The sequence below is a fragment of the Chionomys nivalis genome, chromosome 14, assembly GCF_950005125.1.
Source record: "Chionomys nivalis chromosome 14, mChiNiv1.1, whole genome shotgun sequence".
NCBI classification, from domain to species: Eukaryota; Metazoa; Chordata; class Mammalia; order Rodentia; family Cricetidae; genus Chionomys; species Chionomys nivalis.
Genome location: NC_080099.1, coordinates 19,949,271 through 19,969,936, shown reverse-complemented (window position 1 = coordinate 19,969,936; position 20,666 = coordinate 19,949,271). Strand labels below are relative to the sequence as shown.

At 42.5% G+C, this 20,666-nt stretch overlaps 1 protein-coding gene across 3 annotated transcripts; it reads right to left on the bottom strand.

Moving 5' to 3' along the window:
• Positions 1–732: 732 nt before the first annotated feature.
• Lman1 (lectin, mannose binding 1) lies at positions 733–19,003 on the bottom strand. 3 transcript variants are annotated; one of them, XM_057788975.1, is made up of 14 exons: positions 18,751–19,003; positions 14,879–15,033; positions 14,691–14,798; positions 13,946–14,007; positions 13,027–13,126; positions 11,437–11,560; positions 10,219–10,277; positions 9,734–9,866; positions 8,336–8,529; positions 8,169–8,239; positions 6,492–6,642; positions 4,106–4,227; positions 3,780–3,842; positions 733–2,673 (listed from the first exon to the last, which is right to left on the bottom strand). In XM_057788975.1, the coding sequence occupies exons 1-13, from the start codon at positions 18,986–18,988 to the stop codon at positions 3,806–3,808; spliced, it is 1,554 nt and encodes a 517-aa protein (XP_057644958.1). In that variant the 5' UTR covers positions 18,989–19,003; the 3' UTR covers positions 733–2,673; positions 3,780–3,805. The 3 variants fall into 3 exon arrangements, with proteins under 3 accessions (XP_057644958.1, XP_057644959.1, XP_057644957.1); XM_057788976.1 differs by having other exon boundaries at positions 3,793–3,842; XM_057788974.1 differs by having other exon boundaries at positions 733–3,842.
• Positions 19,004–20,666: the final 1,663 nt, after the last annotated feature.

Below are 20,666 nucleotides of genomic sequence, written 5' to 3'. Positions count from 1 at the left end.
TTTGTTGATATCCAGCTTTAATCTGTGGTGTTCAGATAAGGTATTTCAATTTTCTTTTATTTGTTGAGCCTTGCTTTGTGTTTGAGTATGTAGTAAATTTTGGAGAAATTTTGAAGAGGTGCTGAGAAGAAAGTGTATTCTTTTGTGTTTGGGTGTAATATTCTATAAATATCTGCTAGGTCCATTTGGTTTATAATGTCAGTTAGCTCCAACATTTCTGTTTAGTTTTTGTCTGGATGGCCCATCTATTGTCAAGAGTGGGGTATTGATGCCACCTCCTTTATCACTGTTTGAGGGGCAATATGTGATATAAACTATGGTAATATTTCAAGAACGGGGTGTCTTTATGTTTGGCTCATAGAAGGCAAGAATTGCAGTGTTCCCTTGGTGGGTTTTTCCATTATTATGTAGTATCCTTCTCTATCTTTTTCAAGTAGTTTTGGTTTTAAGCCTACTTTGTTAGATATTAAAATGGGTACACCATCTTGCTCCTGACTGTGACTAGCTGCTTCAAGTGCCTGCCATGACTGCCCCAAAATGATGTGTTCTAGCTGGCTATTACAAGCTGAATGAATAACCCATCTTCTCTTAAAGCTGCTTGTGGGCAACTGGAAACAGAACAGCAGGGTGCAGATCACAGATAAATAAAATACAGCTGCAAAACAGGGCCTATTTGGAAAATAGTTACTTAGGCCCCAACATGACATCAATGAAGGAAAAAGTCAGTTTACTAAAATATTTCTTTTATTTGAATAAGGTCATTGACATTTCCTGAATTCCAGCTAGCATCAAGTAACAATCAGAAGAGCTAAACAAAAACAAACAAACAACAAGAAAAAAAAAACCCTTGACAAAACATTATATAAATGAAACTGACAGTGAATAGAAGACCCTTTTAAACTTTAACATCATAAAGGAAATATCTTAAAACGGGCAACATACAGATTTTAAAAAGTTGCAAGAGCTGATCTCACCCTAAATCTTACAAATACAAAATTCCCAATGACTAATTTGTTCATCACCTTTCTCCAGCCAGCACGTGGGCACTGCGAGGCCCTCAGGCCCCGGCAACCAATCAGTTCTTTAGAGACCGATTCTCAGCAGAGCAGCAGGTGAGCAAGGCCTGATTCAAGTCTTTTCCATTGTCCTCAAGTTATCACATGTGCAGCTGTCTGAGATAAAACCTGGAGACAATCAGAAGGCCACAGCTCCAGCAGGCTTCCTGATGAGCATGCTTATGTTTTGCCATGAGCAAAGATGATTCTACAAGGTTCAAAGTCATCACCGAAGCGCCAAGAGGTCAGCTAACATCCTGCGGTTAGTTTGTAGTTTCTGATGAACAAAGAGCTTTAACAAAATAAACAGTAGCAAGCACAGAAGAACCAACAGAGTTGCTGATCTGAATGACAGCGAAAACGTGCGTAGCTCAGCTTCGAGCCAAGAAAGACCCACCACACACAGCTTCCCCTACTCCTCATCTTAGTGGTGCTCAGCTGTCAGTGTGCTATGTCTGTGGTGTCCGTGGAACGGACACTCTGAAGCCCCACATGATTAGTGATGTGGCTAGATTGGAATGGAGCCTTGGAATCTGTGTATTCCTCGTAAGCATTCCAGGAACTAAATGGCTGGTCCATAGGCCATGTCCTGAAAAACACTGATGTGCCTTCAATACGAGACTAAACACTGTTATTGTCTATGACTTTATGGGAAGTTTTACGCTAAAGGAAGCATTCAAATAATTGTAACAGAAACAGCGCATTACACAAATCTATCAGCAATTACATAATTGAAATTTCTTTTAAAAGTGGCATCATAAAATTACATTAACATTATAAAATAAATTTTGTTTTAATCCAAGGCACCTGTAAAATACTTGCTGGTGTGAGAAGTGAGCTATTCCAGTTACACAGAACACTACAGAACGATGGAGCTCCGGCAGTGATAATTCCCCCAGAGCACGGTTTTGCTCAGAAGATTCAGATTTAATGATCTTGAGGAAAACAAAGACAGACATACTGTGTGAACAATCTTGCTGAGTGACTTTTAAGCAATTAACAAGTAAAATGATTCCTGTTCCTGCTACAAGGGCTAGCTGCAATCACATCAGGAATGATCAGCGTGCTTCCCCTGGACTTGAGCCTGAAAAGTGTACCCTGCCCTGATCTGGGATTCCTTTAACGTTCAGGCACACACGACTGTGGACTTTGTAATGTTGGCTTTGGCAGCCTTTTATCTCAAGAAGATACCCCAATGCCTACAATTTGGCTTTTTTTTTCCTGAAAGTTTTTTAAAAATATAAGTAAATTCTGGAAGATGATACTATCGAGCATGACTTTCAGAACGTCAGCTGCAGAGGGGAAAGAGAGAAGTGTGCACGCTGCAGTTTCTGCAGCCCCTGCGAGGGCACGGTCTGAGGTCTAGGAGGAACGACAGCAGAAAAGACAAGGCAAGACTGCATACACGGTGCCACAACAGAGTGCTCGTCATAAAGTCTTCACATAGATTTTAGGCTGTTAGCCCAATCTGCAAATAACATTTGAGGGAAAACTTACGAAGGCTTAGAACAATTTAGCTGCATATCTTAAACAGTGTTGTTCTGGATCCCATAGCAAACGAGATCATTACTTTAATAAGAGGTAAATTGTCTTGAAGCCAGCAGAAGTCCTAGCTCAGCTGTGAAAAGAAAAGTGAAATCTGCACTTGAAAATGTCACAGGTGTCCTCAACACCTACAACTAACTGTGCGCTGCAATCAGCTCTTGAAGCCTAATGTTTCCTGATTAATTCACCAATGGACGCTTCACGGCATCCTTATAGCCAGCATTTCACGGCATCCTTATAGCCAGCATTTAAAGGAGAAACAGGGAAGTATTTACTTTACAAACTTGTTTTCAAATAGCTCAGAGCTGCTTCTGCTATAGCCCCCTCAATTTACATTTGAAAGTCATAAACCAGAGTAATATAAACCAGAATGTATTGTAACTCCTGTGAATTTAAAATAGCTGTAGAACACGTAATTTGACAGATTGGGAGACATGAATTCCACAGATTAAAAGTATAAAAATTATTTCTGTAATATCAAATTGACATTATTGGAACAAAGATATTCAAGACAATGGCCATCATGAATGATTATATCAATAGGCAAAATATCCATTAAAAATCATCATCATAAGACTGTTCTCACCTAAACGATGTAGGCAAAAAGTAGTTATTCACTTCCCACAAAAATTTTCTTTAAAAGTAAAATCCACATCCCAGATTGAGGGGAAATGATTTGATTAAATGCTTCAACGCCTGGCATCAGCTTCGAGCTCTCGGACGAATCATTGACCCCAGAGGGAGATGTGTTGGGACCAAAGGACTCTAGAACTCACTCTTGTACTGGGAATTCTCACTTCTAAAAATGACTTTGGTTACAAGACTCACATGAACAGCGTGCTCTTGTTTAGACCTCATATTCTGGGAAAAAAGGCAAATGTTTATATAAATATAGAACCTCCGATAGCGGAGCTGGAGAGGGAATGCCCACAGCCAGTGGCTGCCCCTGTTTTAAGTCTTGACCTGCCATTATTCTCTTTAGTGGTTGCATTCTGCCTACCAGAAGCTTGCTGACATGTAAGGACAATGTAGTACTATGAACAAAAATGTGGTTGTCTTGAAGATTTATTCTTACTGAAAAATGAATGTTATTTTATACAAAATTTAATAACTTAGACTATGGAGCAATTTAAATACTAAATCCCCTTGAAAAGACAACATTTGCACATTCATACATACACGATGTACATACAGGAAAATGAAGGTCAAAAGAATTTTTTGGCAGCTGCTTCTTGCTGAGTCCTAAAAAAAGACAAGGAAAATTAACAGATGCTCTATATACTTAACTTGGAAAGAAACAGGATTGTTTAAATTAAACTATCAATGCCCCCTGAAGTAGAAAATACTGAGATAAACACACTCTAAACATGCACACCCAAGAGACTAGTGAACAAGTTTGCTTTGCCCTGAATTGTCTGTTAGTGAAAGATGCATTAAGGTCCTAGTTAATTCCACAAGTATTTTATCCCTAAACATGTGGGGTCAAATGTCATCAAGAGACTTACCTGTACATGATATAGCCAATGAACAACACTGTCTGCACGACTACAAATATCACAAAGTGGACTGTGGATAAACATGACGGAAATGGTGGCAGTTCTGGGCATTTGGGTTTGTCATTAGACGGCTGCAAAGCAAACAGTCTGTATTACAGTTAGTCAGACATGAATGTGTAATTGTATAGAACGCACAGTCTGTTAAATAAACAAGTATTTCATTTACTCATTCCCCTAAATATTTTCTACCTATTTAACTTTTACTATCTTTTAAAAATTCTTTTTCTTTCAAAGAGCACTGACATAAGAAGGACCCTGTGCCAGCATGGTGCCTCCTACCCCTGCCCCAACTTCACTACAAACCATGACTTCAGTGCCCTTCAAGGCTCTAGAGAACAGGGCTCCCACAAACTCCTACTGCTCGGGATGCTTCCAGTTCACAGGTTCTGTACTGGCACAGTAATCAACAGCGCAGACCTCATGCTCAGTAACGCTCCAGTCCATATGATAAATTACATGCACCCTACTGACAAACTACTCGAACTGAATCTTGTTTCCTGCCTTCGCAATCTCACGTCAAACCTGACTGACTTCTGAAAACTGTCCATCTTCTGTCTCCAAAAGACAAAGTATCTTTTTTTTTTAATCCTTTTTTTTTAAAATATTTATTTATTTATTATGTATACAGTATTCTGTCTGTGTGTCTGCCTGCAGGCCAGAAGAGGGCACCAGACCCCATTATAGATGGTTGTGAGCCACCATGTGGTTGCTGGGAATTGAACTCAGGACCTTTGGAAGAGCAGGCAATGCTCTTAACCTCTGAGCCATCTCTCCAGCCCAAGACAAAGTATCTTAAGGGGCTAATTAAACATCAGGGACAAAGATGTCACCCATATAGTGGCTTCTAGGATTGGCAAAGGACACCATCATTTAGACAAAGCAGAAGCCTCCAGAATGGGAAAAGATTTGTTACCAACTACACATCCAATAGAGGGCTATCTAAAATATACTATCTAAATATATATAAATATAATATCTAAAATATATATAGATCTTAAAAAACTGGACATAAAGAAAAGAAATAAACCAAGTAAAAAACAGAGTACACATCTAAACAGTGAGTTCTCCAAAGAGGAAACTCAAATGGCTGAGAAACACTTAAAGAAACATCCTTTATCAAGGAAATGCAAGTTCATACTTTGAGATTTCTTCCTTTATCAATCAGAAAGGCCAAGATCAATAAAACAAATGACAGATGATGCTGGCGAGCATAGAGTAAGGGGACACTTATCCGCTGCTGGTGGGAGTGCAAACTTCTACAGCCACTATGGAAACCAGTGTGATGGTTCCTCAGGAAGCTGGAAATAGATCGACTTCAAGATCCAGCTGTCCCACTCGTGGGCATATACCCAAAGGCTCTACATCCTATGACAGGGATACTTTCTCAAGCATGTTCCCTCTATACATAGTAACCAGTAACTGAACACAAACCAGATGTCTGTCGATGTATGCATGAATAAAGAAAATGGGGTATATTTACATAGTTGAATATTACTCAGTTGTTTAAAAAAATGAGATTCATAGGTAAATGGACGGAGCTTAGAAAAAAAAATCTTGAGATAACCTAGAGCCCAAAGGACAAAGATGCTAGGCATCTCCTTATGTATAGATGCTAACTGTGAAGTCCTTGGTCAGCAGGCTACAAGTCATACAATCATCAAGGTTACAGAGTAAGGAAGTAAGCGGGAGGAGTGGATCATGCTACGAAGAAGAAATAGAACAGACACTTATGGATGGGGAGGGGAGGGGAGGGGCACTGGAACTGTAGGATCAAAAGGGGAGCGCAAAGGAGTTGAGAGAGGAAAATCGAGGAGGAACGGCTAAAACAAGGGCCACCTGAAGTGTTGTATAGAAACCCAATACAGCAGCAGCCTCCTAAGATATATACACATACAAAGGTGATCTAAATGTGCTTGCCAAATAACTGGGAAGACAGAGACCCAGCTGAACATTTTTTGTTACCAAATGAAGAATCTTGGAGCAGTTCAGAGAGGGGAAACTATTATCAGACTATATTATACTAAAAAAAACCCCAAAATCAATAAAAAAGAAAAAGTCTACCTCATATACATGTATAAATTCTCAAGCAAGTTCAAAAAACATGGATTACAGAGGATATTAAGATGGAAGTACAAATATTTTCATCACCTGGTAATATAAATCCCATACCCAAACCCCTCGTTGCTTGCTCCTGCCTAGTAAGCAATGACAAGTGCAGACACCGAATTCTGCTTTCTACCTATGGAATCCAAATCCAGAGGCTTTCGGAACCCATAGAACAGTTAGGCCAGAACATGAGCACAGCTCAAAACCATGGCACAGGGAACCACCTTACCATGCTGCGCTGTGCCAGGCTGTCAATGTCTCTCTTCACGACATGCAGATGCTCTTTGATGTCCATGAAGTGCTGAGTGGTCTCATAGACGCCTGCCGAACCAGGGTGCTGTATGCCACTGACCAGCCGCACCGTTTCACTCATGGAGTTCCTGGAACACAAAATCCCTTTGAAATCACAAGGGTTTTGTTTTTTGTTTCCAGTTATACATTTTAAATGGTTACCCCCTTTTAAGCTCAACACATCAGATTGTTAAAAAAAAATAAAACAAAACTCCAAAGAAACAAATACAAAACCGGAAGCCAGACATAGTAGCACATACCCATAAGCTCCACACTTGGAGACCAAGGCAGAGGACTGGGACATGATGCTCGCTTCCTATCTGTGGGTTTAAGGCCCTAGCAGATGAGGTGGGAGCAGGAGGTAGCAGGTCTGAAAGGGGTAATACGTACAGTGTGTGTGTGCGTGCGCGCACACGCGTGCTGCAGCTCACTAATCATGGAGGGCCCACTAGGTCATTTGTTTAGTTGATCATATAGTATGAATGTTAATTTCCTGGTTCTTACAATTACATCTTGGTTATATAAAATATCAACATTAAAAGATGGGCGAAAGATACGTGGAAGCTTAATGTATCAGTTTTACAGCGTCTAACGTTCAAACTCAAGAAAATAAGGGGCTTGAGAGATGGCTCTGGTTAAGAGCACCAGCTGCTCTTCCAGAGGGCCTGAGTTTCATCCCTAGTTCCCATAATGGCTCACAACCATCTCTAACCTCAGTTCCATGAAATCTAACACCATTTTCTGGTCTCTGAAGGTACTGTATGCACACGGTATGGACATACATATAGGTAAAACCACCCAATTACATCAATAAATAAATCTTTTGAAAAATAGTATCAAAATAAAAAACACTACATTATAGAACCCAGTAGACTTCTAAAATAAATCTATTCATTTAGCTAAACTATTTGAACAAGGTAAGTATCCACTTTGGAATTGTGAACCAACAACAAAACTGTTTCTTAAATGCAATGCTAAGGAGCAAACTACAAATCTCCAGTCATCAGCTGAGCCCTTGTAGTTTCTGATCTTCTGTTTAACCTGGTCCTGTATGGTTGTTCAGCCCTTAAAAGACTCACTTTGACACCTCCTGTCAAGGGTTGTACCGGGTGGGAACACTGACACATTAGCTTACGAAAACACACATGATTGTGTTCTCCATCACAGACACTGAGAAGGTTGGCTCTCTGTGTGAGTCAGCCACTGTCACTAGAGAGATGTCATTCAACTGTCCACACTCTATTCCAGCTCTGCCCAGCCTGTCACAGGGCAGAAGGTGGCATCAGAAGTTGTTCTGGGCAAGCATGCCTGCTTTCCAGGCCTGCCACAGTAAATCCTTCCACCCCCAGCATTTCTCACAGCGCTGTGACAGCTCACTCCAGTCCCCTAATTTCCAAAGACAGGCACTCACCTGGTCTCCACTCACTACAGCAAACCTCTTTGTTTTTAAAGACACTAATACTGGCATGTTCCCCCTGATTTCAGCTTATAATGGCTTTTAAAATTTAGACATTTGCAGCTTACTCTCCTGAAGGACACAGACACGGGAGAGCAGGCACACAAGCTTCTTTAGGACAAGGGACAAGATGTTCACACATGACTGCTGTGTACTTACTTCACCTCATTCACTTGTCTCAAAATCTCATGCTGGGTCTTCACAATGGTATCCAGTTCCTGCTGAGAGACCTGGAGGGAAGCAAGACGAAGCAGCTTAGCACCCAGGGGTCACGTGAGCACAGCACTGTTCTGTCTCTGGCTGGGGTGCTGTGTTGGAAAGTTTACCTGCCCCGGCTGCCCTGGGGTCCCTGTTCCTCTCCTGGAGATCTCCTCTGTCAGGGAAGAGACATATCTCCTCTGTTCATCAAGGATCATATCCAGCTGCCTGTTAAGTTGTTTTATTTCCAGATGGATACGATTCTGTCCCTCAAAGACTTGTCTGAGCTCGCGATCTCCTATGCTCTCGAATATGTCATCCGCTGTAAAGCAGTTGCAAATTACAATCATTACAATCCTCCACACCTGCAGCTTTGAAACACTAACAGGCCAAGTGCTGACACATTCCCAAACCAGACATTACCAACAAGGGGTACAAACTTCCGACAGTTCAGTCATAACTAAATTACTATTTTAGTAATTACTAAATGAATATTACAAACTACTATTTGAACCTTTTCACTTAAAATAATTTTCTGTTTTATATACATTGTGTAATTTTACTAGGGAGAACTAATCGAGAGTAACAGAAATCAAAATAATGACAGGCTATGTGGAGAGTGGGTTTACGGAATCAGAGAACTTTCTGGGGTGAAAAACAACATTCCAAGAACGGATGCAGTGATGCTTAGGTGGAACCAACTGCACACCCACTTCAAGCAGTTTCGGGTATGCTCGCAAATGACGTGCTCGTCATCATACCACTGGCATCTGTGAGAACTGTGCATCGCACGCGTTCAAATGCTAGACACAGGCTTTACCACTCATGCTGGTGGGGAACAGACCAGACATAAAACTAGCAGATACAAAGCAGTCAGTCTGTTTGGCCTTGACACTGTTACATTTTTGAGACTGTAACAGCATATAAGGCCTTAGTATTTTTTGGCTTACACTAGCACTTAAAGTTTCCATCATTAAAGTCCAGGATTCTCAGTAGTAAGAGGAAGGTACTGGGAAAGAGGGTGTCATTTTCTTCAATGGTATGGCCACTACTGAACGAGCTGGAAAGAAGGGGTTCAGAGGGAAAGGAAGGTAACAAAGGAAATGGAGCAATATAATTCCAAAACATTGTATACATGCATAAAACTGTCCAAACTTTTCAATAAAGCCATTGTGTAACAATGAAGGGGGAAAGAGAGCTCTTTTTTTTCCCTTTTTTAATAGTTTTACTTAGCAGTCATCCATGAGGCCAGCACTGTCTCTTGTTTTTCATTTGTTTGGTTCACAGAACACAGTGGTGAACATGTCAGTGCCATCCTCACCGGGCTCCAACACAGGGGCTCATGGTCACTCACAAAGCTATGGCGCTCTTCATGCGCACCTTACAAGCCACACTCTCAGTCCCTGAGGGACTCAGGACTTGCTTTCCCACTGTTCCCAGCAATTCTGAGTGTGCTGAGACAGCAGAGATGAGGGAGACAGTACACACCCAGGTGTCCCCACAGAGCCGGCCCAGCCACAACTCACCTGGCTGCCCCTGGAGGTCAGGGTGGTCTTTCTGGAATTCCTCCTTCTTCTTGTCCAATTCTTGCTGGAAGTGTTCAAACTCCTCTTGGTACTTTTCCTTTTCTTTTTCTGAGATGTCTTTTTCTGGCGTAGGCTTTTTCAGAGGAAGAAGAGGTCACAGGAAAGGGAACTGGTAAAATATTTGGCATCTGTCCTTCTCAAGCTCACTACAGCATCACTGGCTTGAAAGGCTGTCCCTTACCTAAATTACAGCTAATTTGTTCTTGGTTTTAACAATACCAAAAATCACAGTAACGACTGCCGTTCAGTGAGCATTTACTAATCCTGACAAAATCCAGAAGTTGCCACTGAACAAGCATCAAGCATGCTACAGAGGTTCAGGAACTCATACAGGACCCAGACTGACGTCAGTCTACTCAAAACCCACAGTTTGGGCAACACCAGTGAAAACTGGAAATTAACTGCTTGGAAAAAAGTGTACTTACTGGCTCTTTCCCAGGCTCAGTTAGTTGGAAAGTCAAGAAAGAAAGAACATCATGGTCATCTACAAATTAAAAAACGTTTCAAGAAATGCTGTAAGTAATTGTTCATAGTTGTGAGTTTACTTGACAAGTATATATTACTTATGAAAGCCTGACTTCTGAACTACTCTAAACCTAACCCCAGGTCAGCAGTGTAGCAGGGTCTAACTGGAGCGAATGGGGAGTGCCTGACAGCGAAGGATGCTCCTGCGTGGAAAAAGCCCTGCTCTACGTGCACAAACCCCGTCCACCTCTGTGCAGTGCCCTTCCTGTGGCGCACACCAGCGCTGCCCTTTCATACTTGCTTTGCTCAGCTGGCTGATAATAATACTTCTATTTTATCTAAACCATGCAAAGTCAAATTAATACCAGGTTGTTTAAGCTAAAGGCAGGTCCAAGGAGACTGGACCCCACAGCAGTGAACTGTTGTGCCAGTCCTGGCGGCTGCATCCATACTGTGGTGTAGAGAGATTTATTCCAAGTGCACAGCACCCTTCTACTTCTGCCTTTCCTGGGGAGCTCTGAGGGGGAGCTGGGTAAACAGAGTCTGAGGCACTGCAGACTGGGTAACCCGAGGAGAGAGCATGTGCTCAACAGCCAGGAATCACAAATCCAGACTGTGACTTTCTGGCGGTGACTGTGTGACCCCCGAGAAACTGCCTTCACTTGGACTTGGCAACACCTGAAAAAAACGGGGATCCAGACTTCCTCCCTCTTTGCTTGGGTTGTACAGAACAAGCTACAGTTTGGGAAGTATTTCAAATGGTGATGTGTCATTGAGTACAAAGCAGTATTGGTGTGGAGGAACTTCATTTATCAACACACATGGAAAATAACAGCAATTATTTTCATTTAAGGTTTGCCCTAAATAATATTTCCTTGGGTTTCCAAAGCCACTTGTATATGATACAGCAACTTTTAAGAGTCCTAAAACACTTAGGAATTGACTTTTTATATCCTCAACTTGAAATATGTCCCCTTCACTACAAAATGTGCCTAAATGAATGGTGTAATTTACATATATCCATGCATCCAACACAGCCAAAGACTGGTAGAATGGGCCATCAGAAGGCTCCAAAGAGATGGAGGAGTGAAATGGAATCGAGTCAATATACCTTACACATACTATCAACAGTAAGAGTCATTCACAGGCTTTCAGTATGAAAAGACGGTGAGATTTACCTGCAAGACCTCCTGTTGCCGCAGATATCCCAAAATGCCCTTGTGGGGGGATAATCATATTTTCCACTTTGGCACAAAATTCATAATCATTTTTATCTGGTGTAAAGCCATTATTGATCATGACCTGGGAAGACATACTACGGTTGTAGATTATTTCAAAATAAATTTTAGCATTTTGTGATTAATAGTATCCACTCTTGCTTCCTTCTATTGCTATAATTCTTTTTGTATGTGGATATTGTGTGTGTTTGTGTTTGCATGTGGAGACCTGAAGTTGACACTGGGTATCTTCCTCAACCACTTTCCCCTTTATTTACTGAATCAGGGTCCCTAAATTGTTCCTAGAGCTCAGTGATTGTCTAGACCAGCAAGACATCTTGCCCTGGCTCTTGAGTGCTGGGATTCCAGGTGGCCACACCCCTTCTCAGTTTTTACATAGTTTCCAGGGATCTGAGCTCTGCCTCTCAGACTTATACTGAGCCATCTTTATCCACTCCCCAGCCCTACAAAGGCTAATTTGCGATAAACTCACTTACTAACCACCATTGCACAGTAAGATCATTCACTTATTTTTTTTAACCCATCATTTGTCAAAGGCTCAAAAAGAGAAAATGTTGATAGTTTAACAATCTTTCTACAGTGAAATAAGTTCCTCTCTTGCAGAGCCTTCGGGAGTCATGGTCATTCTGAAGAGATTACAGCAGGAATTCAAAGCTCTGGTTATCCTAGGTTAGCAAATGACAGTGTTGCTCGTCTCTCCTCTGTCTTCCTTTAGGCACCTATCACCTCAGGTCTGGTAGTGAGTGGAGCCCTGTGGATAGGGCGGAGTTGTTCAAACTGTAGTTCTGTCTGAGTTACTTAAAACCTCCCACGTTCAGTTTCTCCACAGAGCCTAGCCCTTTGCAAAGCTGCATTTAAAGCACAAAGCGCCAGGCTAAGTCACTGGTTAAAACTGCCTACACCACAATTCCACTTCCTGCTGGGAACACCAGCTCTCTTAAAGCTTCCTCACAGAAGGGTCACTGTCAGGCCTTCCACCCCACTTCCGGGATGTCTCTGTCTTCACACTTCAGCAAACTACTAGCTCTCTCAAATGTTCAGCTTCTTAGAGACCCTATCTGCTTTCTGTGCCGGGAACATACACACATTCCCGGTCCTGCTCTGAGGTGCATCTCAACTGAACCACTTTTCCCAGGGTCATTTCTCAGGGTCCAGATTCCAAGGTCACAATTCCTTAACACTATCTCAATTTCTTAGCCCTTGTCACACAGCACAGTGATGCTAGTGTTTCCTCGAGAGCCTGCAAGCTCAAGGAGAAAGGTCTTTGTCTTACTCATATTGGTATCCTGAAGACTTGGATATGTGCTTATGGTATCTTCGAGCTGGTGCTTAAATCTCCTTTGACCAAACAGAAACTTACTGACAAAGCTCACTACAGGAAATAACATACACCAAATGACAAACTTAATTCTGTTCTCAGGGCAACGCATACAGATGTGCGGATACCCATGTTTAAGTACATTAACTTCTGTCAAGAATTCAAAAGAAAAGTCATGCTTGAGTGTTGCTTATCTGGTCACTGTCACTCACCGTCAGCGTTTTCTGGTAATAGGTAATTTTTGCCCGGACAGGATAGGGTTTATTACGAAAGTCCCTCTGACAGCTCGCTAAAGCTTGAGAGGCACCATCACTGCAGGGGGAGGGAGAAGAAAAGAAGGCTTTTAGTATTTAAGATTCAGGAAGACTCAAAAATATCAGTTACAATGAAGCTTATGATGGCCCCTGTCAGTCAGCAGACAGAAAGGCTTTTCCTGTCAGAACTCGGGAGATACTGGAAGGAAAGTCCCAAGGCCACTGGGTGCTGAAGGGAGGAGGATGTGCTACTAGGAGAGAGGACAGCATTCAAATCACACGGGGATTTCATAGTTTATTTTTATGGTATTGGGAACTGGACCTAGAGTGTCACACATGCTAGGCAAGGGCTCTACAACTGAGCTACATCCCCAGTCACTCCTGAAGTCTGTCACCTCCACCCGAACCAGCTGAAGCTGAATCTAAAGGAACAAGCCAGGCACTTCTAGTTTAAACCAGTCCACCAGGGATGGCAAAGAACCACCACCATAGCAGCCACCGAGATAGGAGAGGACAAAGCCAGGAGTGGGCAAGAAATTTTCTTCTGCTCAACACCTGGAACACTGTAACGCACTGACAGTCGTAAAGTGACATTAGTGTTGAAAATGGTGACACATTTAATGACTGGGGACTCATTGGTTGGGTGAAAGCTAAATTTATTTTTTGAAAGATCTCCTTCAATAAACATGGAAAGCTTGGCTCACAGAAAGAACTTCAAGACAGGAAAGGAAAAGTAGAACTTTTCACTGAGTTACAATATAACAGTTCAAGAAAAACCATCTTATTTTGTTTGGAGAGTGCTGAGATTTGAAGCAATATATTTCATGAGGTTGCCAAAGAAAAGCTGAAATGAGAAACAAGGCAAAATCCCACTTACTTTTGATGGTCATAATTAATTTTTCCATTGTTGCCTATAACTACTATAGCAGGATTATTTTTCTAAAAAAATAAAGAGAAAATATTTTAGTATGTTTCATAGAAAATTTCATCATTCTTCATGTGCTATGAAAACTCATCTGCTAAGATTCCAGGACTCTTAAACTTCTGAAATAGTGTGGCCTAAGCTTTCAATGCATCATCGAAATTTCTTTAAACTGCTGACAGCAACCTCTGGAAATCAGTAACAATGGGCCAAAGGGAAGACCACCAGCCTGAAAGCGTCCAAGCCACAGGTTAGCGCTTCAGCATCTACGTATGTTCTGCTTTTCAGATGTCATCAGAACGGCCTGACCAGAAAGTACTTAACACAGGAGCTGAGGGTGAGGGTCATCGTGCCCAGCACCCGGGTACCGCCATGGCTTCCTAAACACTACTGGCTTCACTGCCCACGTCTAAAGATTCATGCTGGTTTTTTCAGTCACTAAGCACACACAGGGTGTGAATCACTGACAGGTTCTCAGAGCTACGTCTCCATCATGACTGTAAATTAGTGTGGGAATATCATGTCTGCACAGCTTTCAGTGTGAGATTCTCTGCTACCAAGACTAATGACCATGCTCAGACTATCAACCACGTTCTTTATTATTAAATTTAAGGTGACAGACAAGCTACCTTCCCACAGCCGAACTCTGCTAAAATACATTAAATGAAAAATGGCTAACAGTTTTAACAAAAAAATATACCTTTCCATCATTGTCAAAAGAATCAAAAAACACTCCAACACCATTCCACGTATCAGCTGATCCAAACACAGGGCCGTCCAAACCTTGATTTTCTGTATACCAAATTGTCTGAAAATCCGTAAGAGAGAACAGTTAGGAACCAGTGGTTTGTGCAGCTAGACTGGCTCAGGCAACAGAAACGGGCATACTAGGCCATCAGCTCCAATTCGACCTCTTCCGGTCACTCGAAAGGTCACTTCCACCTCCCAGTTCTCGAAGGCTGCTTTTGTTTTTGTCCACACCGAACCTCGCTGGCTTTTTAATGATGGCGCTATTCGAATCTGATCTGAACTTGGAATAGCATCTACGGCCAAAATCAGAGAAGGGAAGCTTTCAGTTATAATTACGCAGAATTCAACACATCACCGCTGAGTTGCTATATATAGCTACAAAGAAGAAATTTTACCTTCTTATTGTACACAAGAATCTTTGTTAGACATGGTTTCAGGCTGACAGTTATGACTTTGAAACGTTAAAGGAGCAATATCTCTTCTGTCTTTGAACAGAGAAATGCACCTGCAAGCCTACATCCCCATATTACACAGTAGAAGTCCCAGAGACCAAGACTTTAAACTTTTGCTTTTATATCATGGTTTCCAACTTTGTGTTTTTATGGGTTTTGTTTCTGTGTATATGTTTCTTGTGATTTTTTTTATTCTTTGTGTGCTTTTCTTTTCTTTTTTTTTTTGTTAAATTCTGGTTTGTGTTTTCTCAGTTTTCTAAAGAGAGAAAAGGCACAGAGATGGATAGGTGAGGAGATGAGGAGGAACTAGGGAGGGTAAACAGTGGTCAGAATATATTGTATGAATTTTTAATAAATAGGAAAGCTGTTTACTTGATTTTCCTAATCTATTTTTAATAAAAATTTCCCCAATCTTAAAAGTCCACATGTTTTACCAGTTATATACTACAAACTGTATAAATACAGTTATAACATTAGAAAAAAACCATAAGAACCAACACTAGGGATCAAGTTCAGCTGTGATTTTGAACGAATCATTCCCGTATTCTATTAGTTTCATCATTTGTTCATCTGTAAAATGAAAGGGGCAGGCCTGACAACTTCTCTAAACATTGCAAAATCATATGCAAAATATCCTGCATATATACATTTTCCTAGGAAGAAGGCCAACTAAATAAAGCAATTCTTTAACTTTGGTAGACTCTCAGAGAAAACAAGGGATTCTCAAGAGTAGCCAGCTCAAGTCCCAGTCCAGGCACTTGTGGCTGCCGGATCTTCAGCGTGTCACTGGTATACAAGGCATAAGAATGTACATGTAGGTACTGCACAGGGATATAGCTGGCTCGGTTTCAAACAATCACAGCAAAGCAAGGCAAGCAACTTTTGGGGTTTTCCAGATCATCTAAAAGTTAAATCTATACAATATACTGAGTGTGCAATAGTATCATATTTAAAACAACAATAAGCAGGCTTCAATTTTAAAATACATGAAGGAGTTGGCACATGGATCAGTGAAAAAGCACGTCTTATCACTCATGGACTCTGTGTTTGACTCCCGGGACATCAGAGCCAGAAAACAAAACCAACAACGTCACTGACTGGAACCGCTAGGGCTCATCTGGCGACACCGGACAAGCAGCATGGATGGACAGACTGCTGAGCACACCCCGTCTGTAAAAGATCAAACCCAGGCTCCGCAAAAGCCAATAAACTGAGCCACAAAAAAACCAAACATGCCTATAAATCCTTTAATCCTCTTACTATTGGCTAATTACCAACGTATGTGAAAAGGCCCACATGTCGAACAATTCTAATGTACTCTTTTAGACTGTAACCGTTCTGACTGTGAGGACTCCGCTTTGTGGGAGGAAAAGAGAGCCAGGATACTTTAGTGGACTCTCTGGCTCAAGCACTCACAGGGTGGGGAGAACACTATGGAAAAGGCCTGCACAGAGAAACCGAAGATTTGAGAAAATGTCCTAGAACTTTCGTCTCTCTGTAGTTCTTGCTCCATCTATACAGGAGGTGCCTGGCTGTCTACTACAGCTCAGATAGGAGAATGAAGGGGAAAGCTTTGAGAGTTATGAACAGTTCCAGATTATTATCATTTCTTGCCCTTGTGAACCTAAGGATATGTACCGACAGTACATAAGGATGTAAGATTTGAAAAAGAGAAATAGGTAATCCTAATTAGGGCTGAATGTAATGGGCTGTGTTTAAACTAAATCCTAAGTTTCTTCATTTTTCTGGTTTCAAATGATAGATTGCAAGAAGAAATGAGAAGGGAGAAAAATGACCAACAGCATTAATAGCGTAAGATGAAAAATTACAGTAACCACAAAAGCAATGCATTTCCATGCCATCCATACCACTGAGTGTCAAAGTCAGTAAACAGATCAAGTCATGACTGAAACAGTAAAATATTTTGGCCACACACTTGCATTGGGATACAACAGACAGCACCCTCCCTTTGTACACCCTGTCTTTCACCCAAACTATAGTTAAACTCAGCCACGGATGACCTTGAACTTCTGATCTTCTTGCTTCTACCCCCAGTGTCGTTAGCACTGGGATCAAGTGTGAACCACTACACCTGGCTTATGGGGTACTGCGGATTGAACCTAGGGCTTGGTGCATGCCGGGCAAGCATCCTACCAACGAGGCTAAAGCTCCAGCCCTTTAGCCTGACCTCTTTCACAGGAGACTAGATCTGTTGCTTGTAGCTCTGTAAAAGAGTGATGATAACTAATTTCAGTAGCTAATTACCACTCTGCATTTGCTGGTGCGTGACTGCGGTGGAAAAGACGGAGAACAGCAGACAGGTGGCGGAGAGGCACCCACAAATTCACCGCCATTTCCAAAAGTCTTAAAAACCACAAACAGAAGATCTGAAAACCTGTGCTTGGAATCATGCGCCATCATCTTTGTGTACGCGGGGCGATGTTATCACAATACCACAAGCCCAAAAGGCTTATAATAAACGAACTGAGTAACAGCATAATTGCATTGCACCCCGTTTCAACTACATAATGACTTGGTCATTAAGTTCAATGAAATTTACACCTGGTAATTGCACATTAATTTGAGGAAAATGGCCTTTCCTGGAAGGGTGCTTTCTATTTAGCAATTATTTTCTAGCAATGAAGCGTTTTGTTTCAGCCACTGGACAATCTCGTGACATATAAAAAAGCCTTCTATAAATGATTCCTTAATTACACACAAAAGTATTTACTACTTGGATGTATCGGGCAGTCACCGAGGGGCTTATGGGACGACAAATGCTACTGATACTCTTTGGTCAGCTGTGACACATCAGCACTAAAAGTGTGTCCCCGATTTCGTTTCACTGAGCGGTGTGCTTAGTCACAGTTCTGTCATCTGGGTCAGAGTGAAAAAAGTCTGAAGCAGAAACCACCTCATTTTGAGAGGCTATGACAATTCTTAGTCCCAAGTTCAGAAGTCATCAATACAAAACTCTGTCTCCTGCACTAACTAAACAACAGTGTATAGTGTGAAGATCAAAGACCACACACACCGTCAACTGAGAGGCGACTCTATGGTGTAATCCCAACACTTTAAGAACGACATTCAAAGACCTAAAGACCACTCTAAGACTCAATGCTATCTTGGAGCATTAGGGAAATAAGGTACAAACCTGGTCACTGCTAACTCCCTAAAACAAGCAAGCAGAAGGAGGTTGCTGGAACTGGTCTCAATTGCTATGGCCAGGCAAAGTACACCCTTGAGACGTGGCATCAGGGTATATTGTAACGTGACACCCAGAAGCTGGTTTGAGTACAGAAAGTAACAAAATACCTCCGAATCAAACAAAGTGCTGATGAGATTAAGAAAGGGAAGATTGGGAAGTGGGTGGACAAGTTGGGTGAGAAGACTCGGGACGCGCGGGGGACCTGGAGTAGGGGCTGCATGGGGAGTCCTGCCCCAGCGCATGGGTCGTGCAGAGCTGGAGCTGACCCTCGGCCCTGCAGGGCATTGGGGAGTTGGACGGAAAGCAAGCAGGGAACCCAGCCCCCGACCCCCGGCCCGGCCCCAGCTTACTCCCCGCGTGGGCCCAGAAGGGCACAGTCCCATCGCTCTGCACCAGATGCGGCCCTTTAAAGCTGTATTTGTACTCGAAACGGCGGTGCGGCAACTCGGCTTGGGTGCCCGCGGCGCCGGGGGCTGCAGCGTCGCCTCCCGTGCCATCGCTCCCGACGAATCGGCTGAAAGACAGCAGCAGGGCGCAAAGGATCGGCCGCGCTCCAGCCCGGGAACCCCTCCGTCTGGACCCCGCCATCTTGGATTTGGGGACGCAGAGACCGGCGGGAGAGGGAGGGGCGCTGGAGCGGCGGATGGCCAACAGGGCGCTCTCTGATTGGTGCAGCCTTGTGAGACCCGAGGGTAAGGGGTGAGCCCCGCCCCTGGCCTCCTCTATCCCGGGGCCCACTGAGGACCGAGCATCTGTGGGCGGGGCTACGGAAGGGGTGGGGCAAGACTGGGAGCTCACAACTCCAGCCGCGTGGGGTGGGGGGGAGGAGAGAGGGAAGGGGGCAGGGATCGGACCTTGAGGTGCAAGGGGTCCCAAGCTCTAGAGTGCCTGTTGGGAAGGTGATTCCCACTTTTTCCTACTACCAGTTTTTCCATGCTCCAGAGTAGCGGTCTCCCTTCTGTGGTTTAGTAAAACCTTGGATGCCCTAAAACTTGTGGAGCCAGCCCATAATAAACTATATTTAGAATAAAGACATTATTTAGTGGCTGGCTTTCCTTTTGTGAATGTTACAGAAACGAGGCGGGATCATGAATACTAACAGTCTCAGCCCACTGAGAGCATCTCACAAGAGCCCTGGGATCTTTTAGGTGGTTGAATCAGGGGGCTTTATATCAAATCAACTCTCATTTCTCAAAAAGTGATTTCAAAGACTTTCCAAATTTTTGAAACCATGACAACAGTGCATTCATATAAACTTGGTAGTTTTGTTACAAGCTTATATGCTGTGAATAGAGTTTTAATATTTGCATTTTATTTTAGTTTTTGGTTTTTCGAAACAGGGTTTCTCTGTGTAACAACCCTAGCTGTCCTGGAATTAGCTCTGTAGACCAGGCTGGCTTCGAACTCACAGAGATCTGCCTGCCTCTGCCTCCCGAGTGCTGAGATTAAAGTCATGTGCCCTTACCGCCCAGCTTTATTTTATTTTTATTATTCTGTGTGTATGTAATATGTGTGCGTGGGCATCACGTACTACAGCACACATATGGAGGTTAGGTGATAACTTTACGGAGCAGGTTCTCTCCTTCTGTTTATGTGTATTCCGTTCTTGGACTTAAACCAGATCCTCACATTTTCATAGCATCTATATTGTTAGCATATTCATAGTCATCTAGAGGTTTTTGTTTTAGAATGATTAAAAAAAAAACCCGAGAAACAACAAAATAATTTTACTTGCAATTCTAGTTTATCTGGACTGTTAACAGCACACACTCTTCTTAGGGCTGTATGATCGATTTTTGTTTGTTTGTTTTTTGTTTTGTTTTGGTCTGGTTTGGTTTGGGTTTTTCTAGACAGGAGTTCTCTGTGTATCTCTGGCTGTCCCGAAACTCACTCTGTAGACCAGGCTGGTCTCAAACTCATAGAAATCCGCCTGCCTCTGCCTCTCTGAGTGCTGGAATTAAAGGCATCTGCCACTACTGACCAGCCTGACTGTGTTTTTTTGACCTCCTGGTTTCTCCTCTTCAGACTCCCTAGCCATTACTAGTAAATCTCTTTCTAGAGCGCCAATCAAACCTTCATTATGAACGTAGTCACATATAAGGTTTTCTACCCATCATTTAGATGGAAAGGCAATTCTCATCTACCAGAGAAATAAGCTTCTTTAGTCCCCTCTTGGATACACCAGTAACAGACATTTATAACTGGGCATGCTTGGGCTGTGTGGGTCATTGCCCTGAGTGTTCTGGGGTCTTAATTCCACATCTTC

Excerpts from the sequence above, each read along its gene's own strand:
- Lman1 (XM_057788974.1), bottom strand. The coding sequence starts at position 18,988 with ATGGCGGGGTCCAGACGGAGGGGTTCCCGGGCTGGAGCGCGGCCGATC. Across the intron at positions 10,278-11,436 it reads GGCAACAGGAGGTCTTGCAG|ATGACCATGATGTTCTTTCT; the intron begins GTAAATCTCACC and ends TTTAATTTGTAG. Across the intron at positions 8,530-9,733 it reads TGACCTCCAGGGGCAGCCAG|CGGATGACATATTCGAGAGC; the intron begins GTGAGTTGTGGC and ends ACTGCTTTACAG.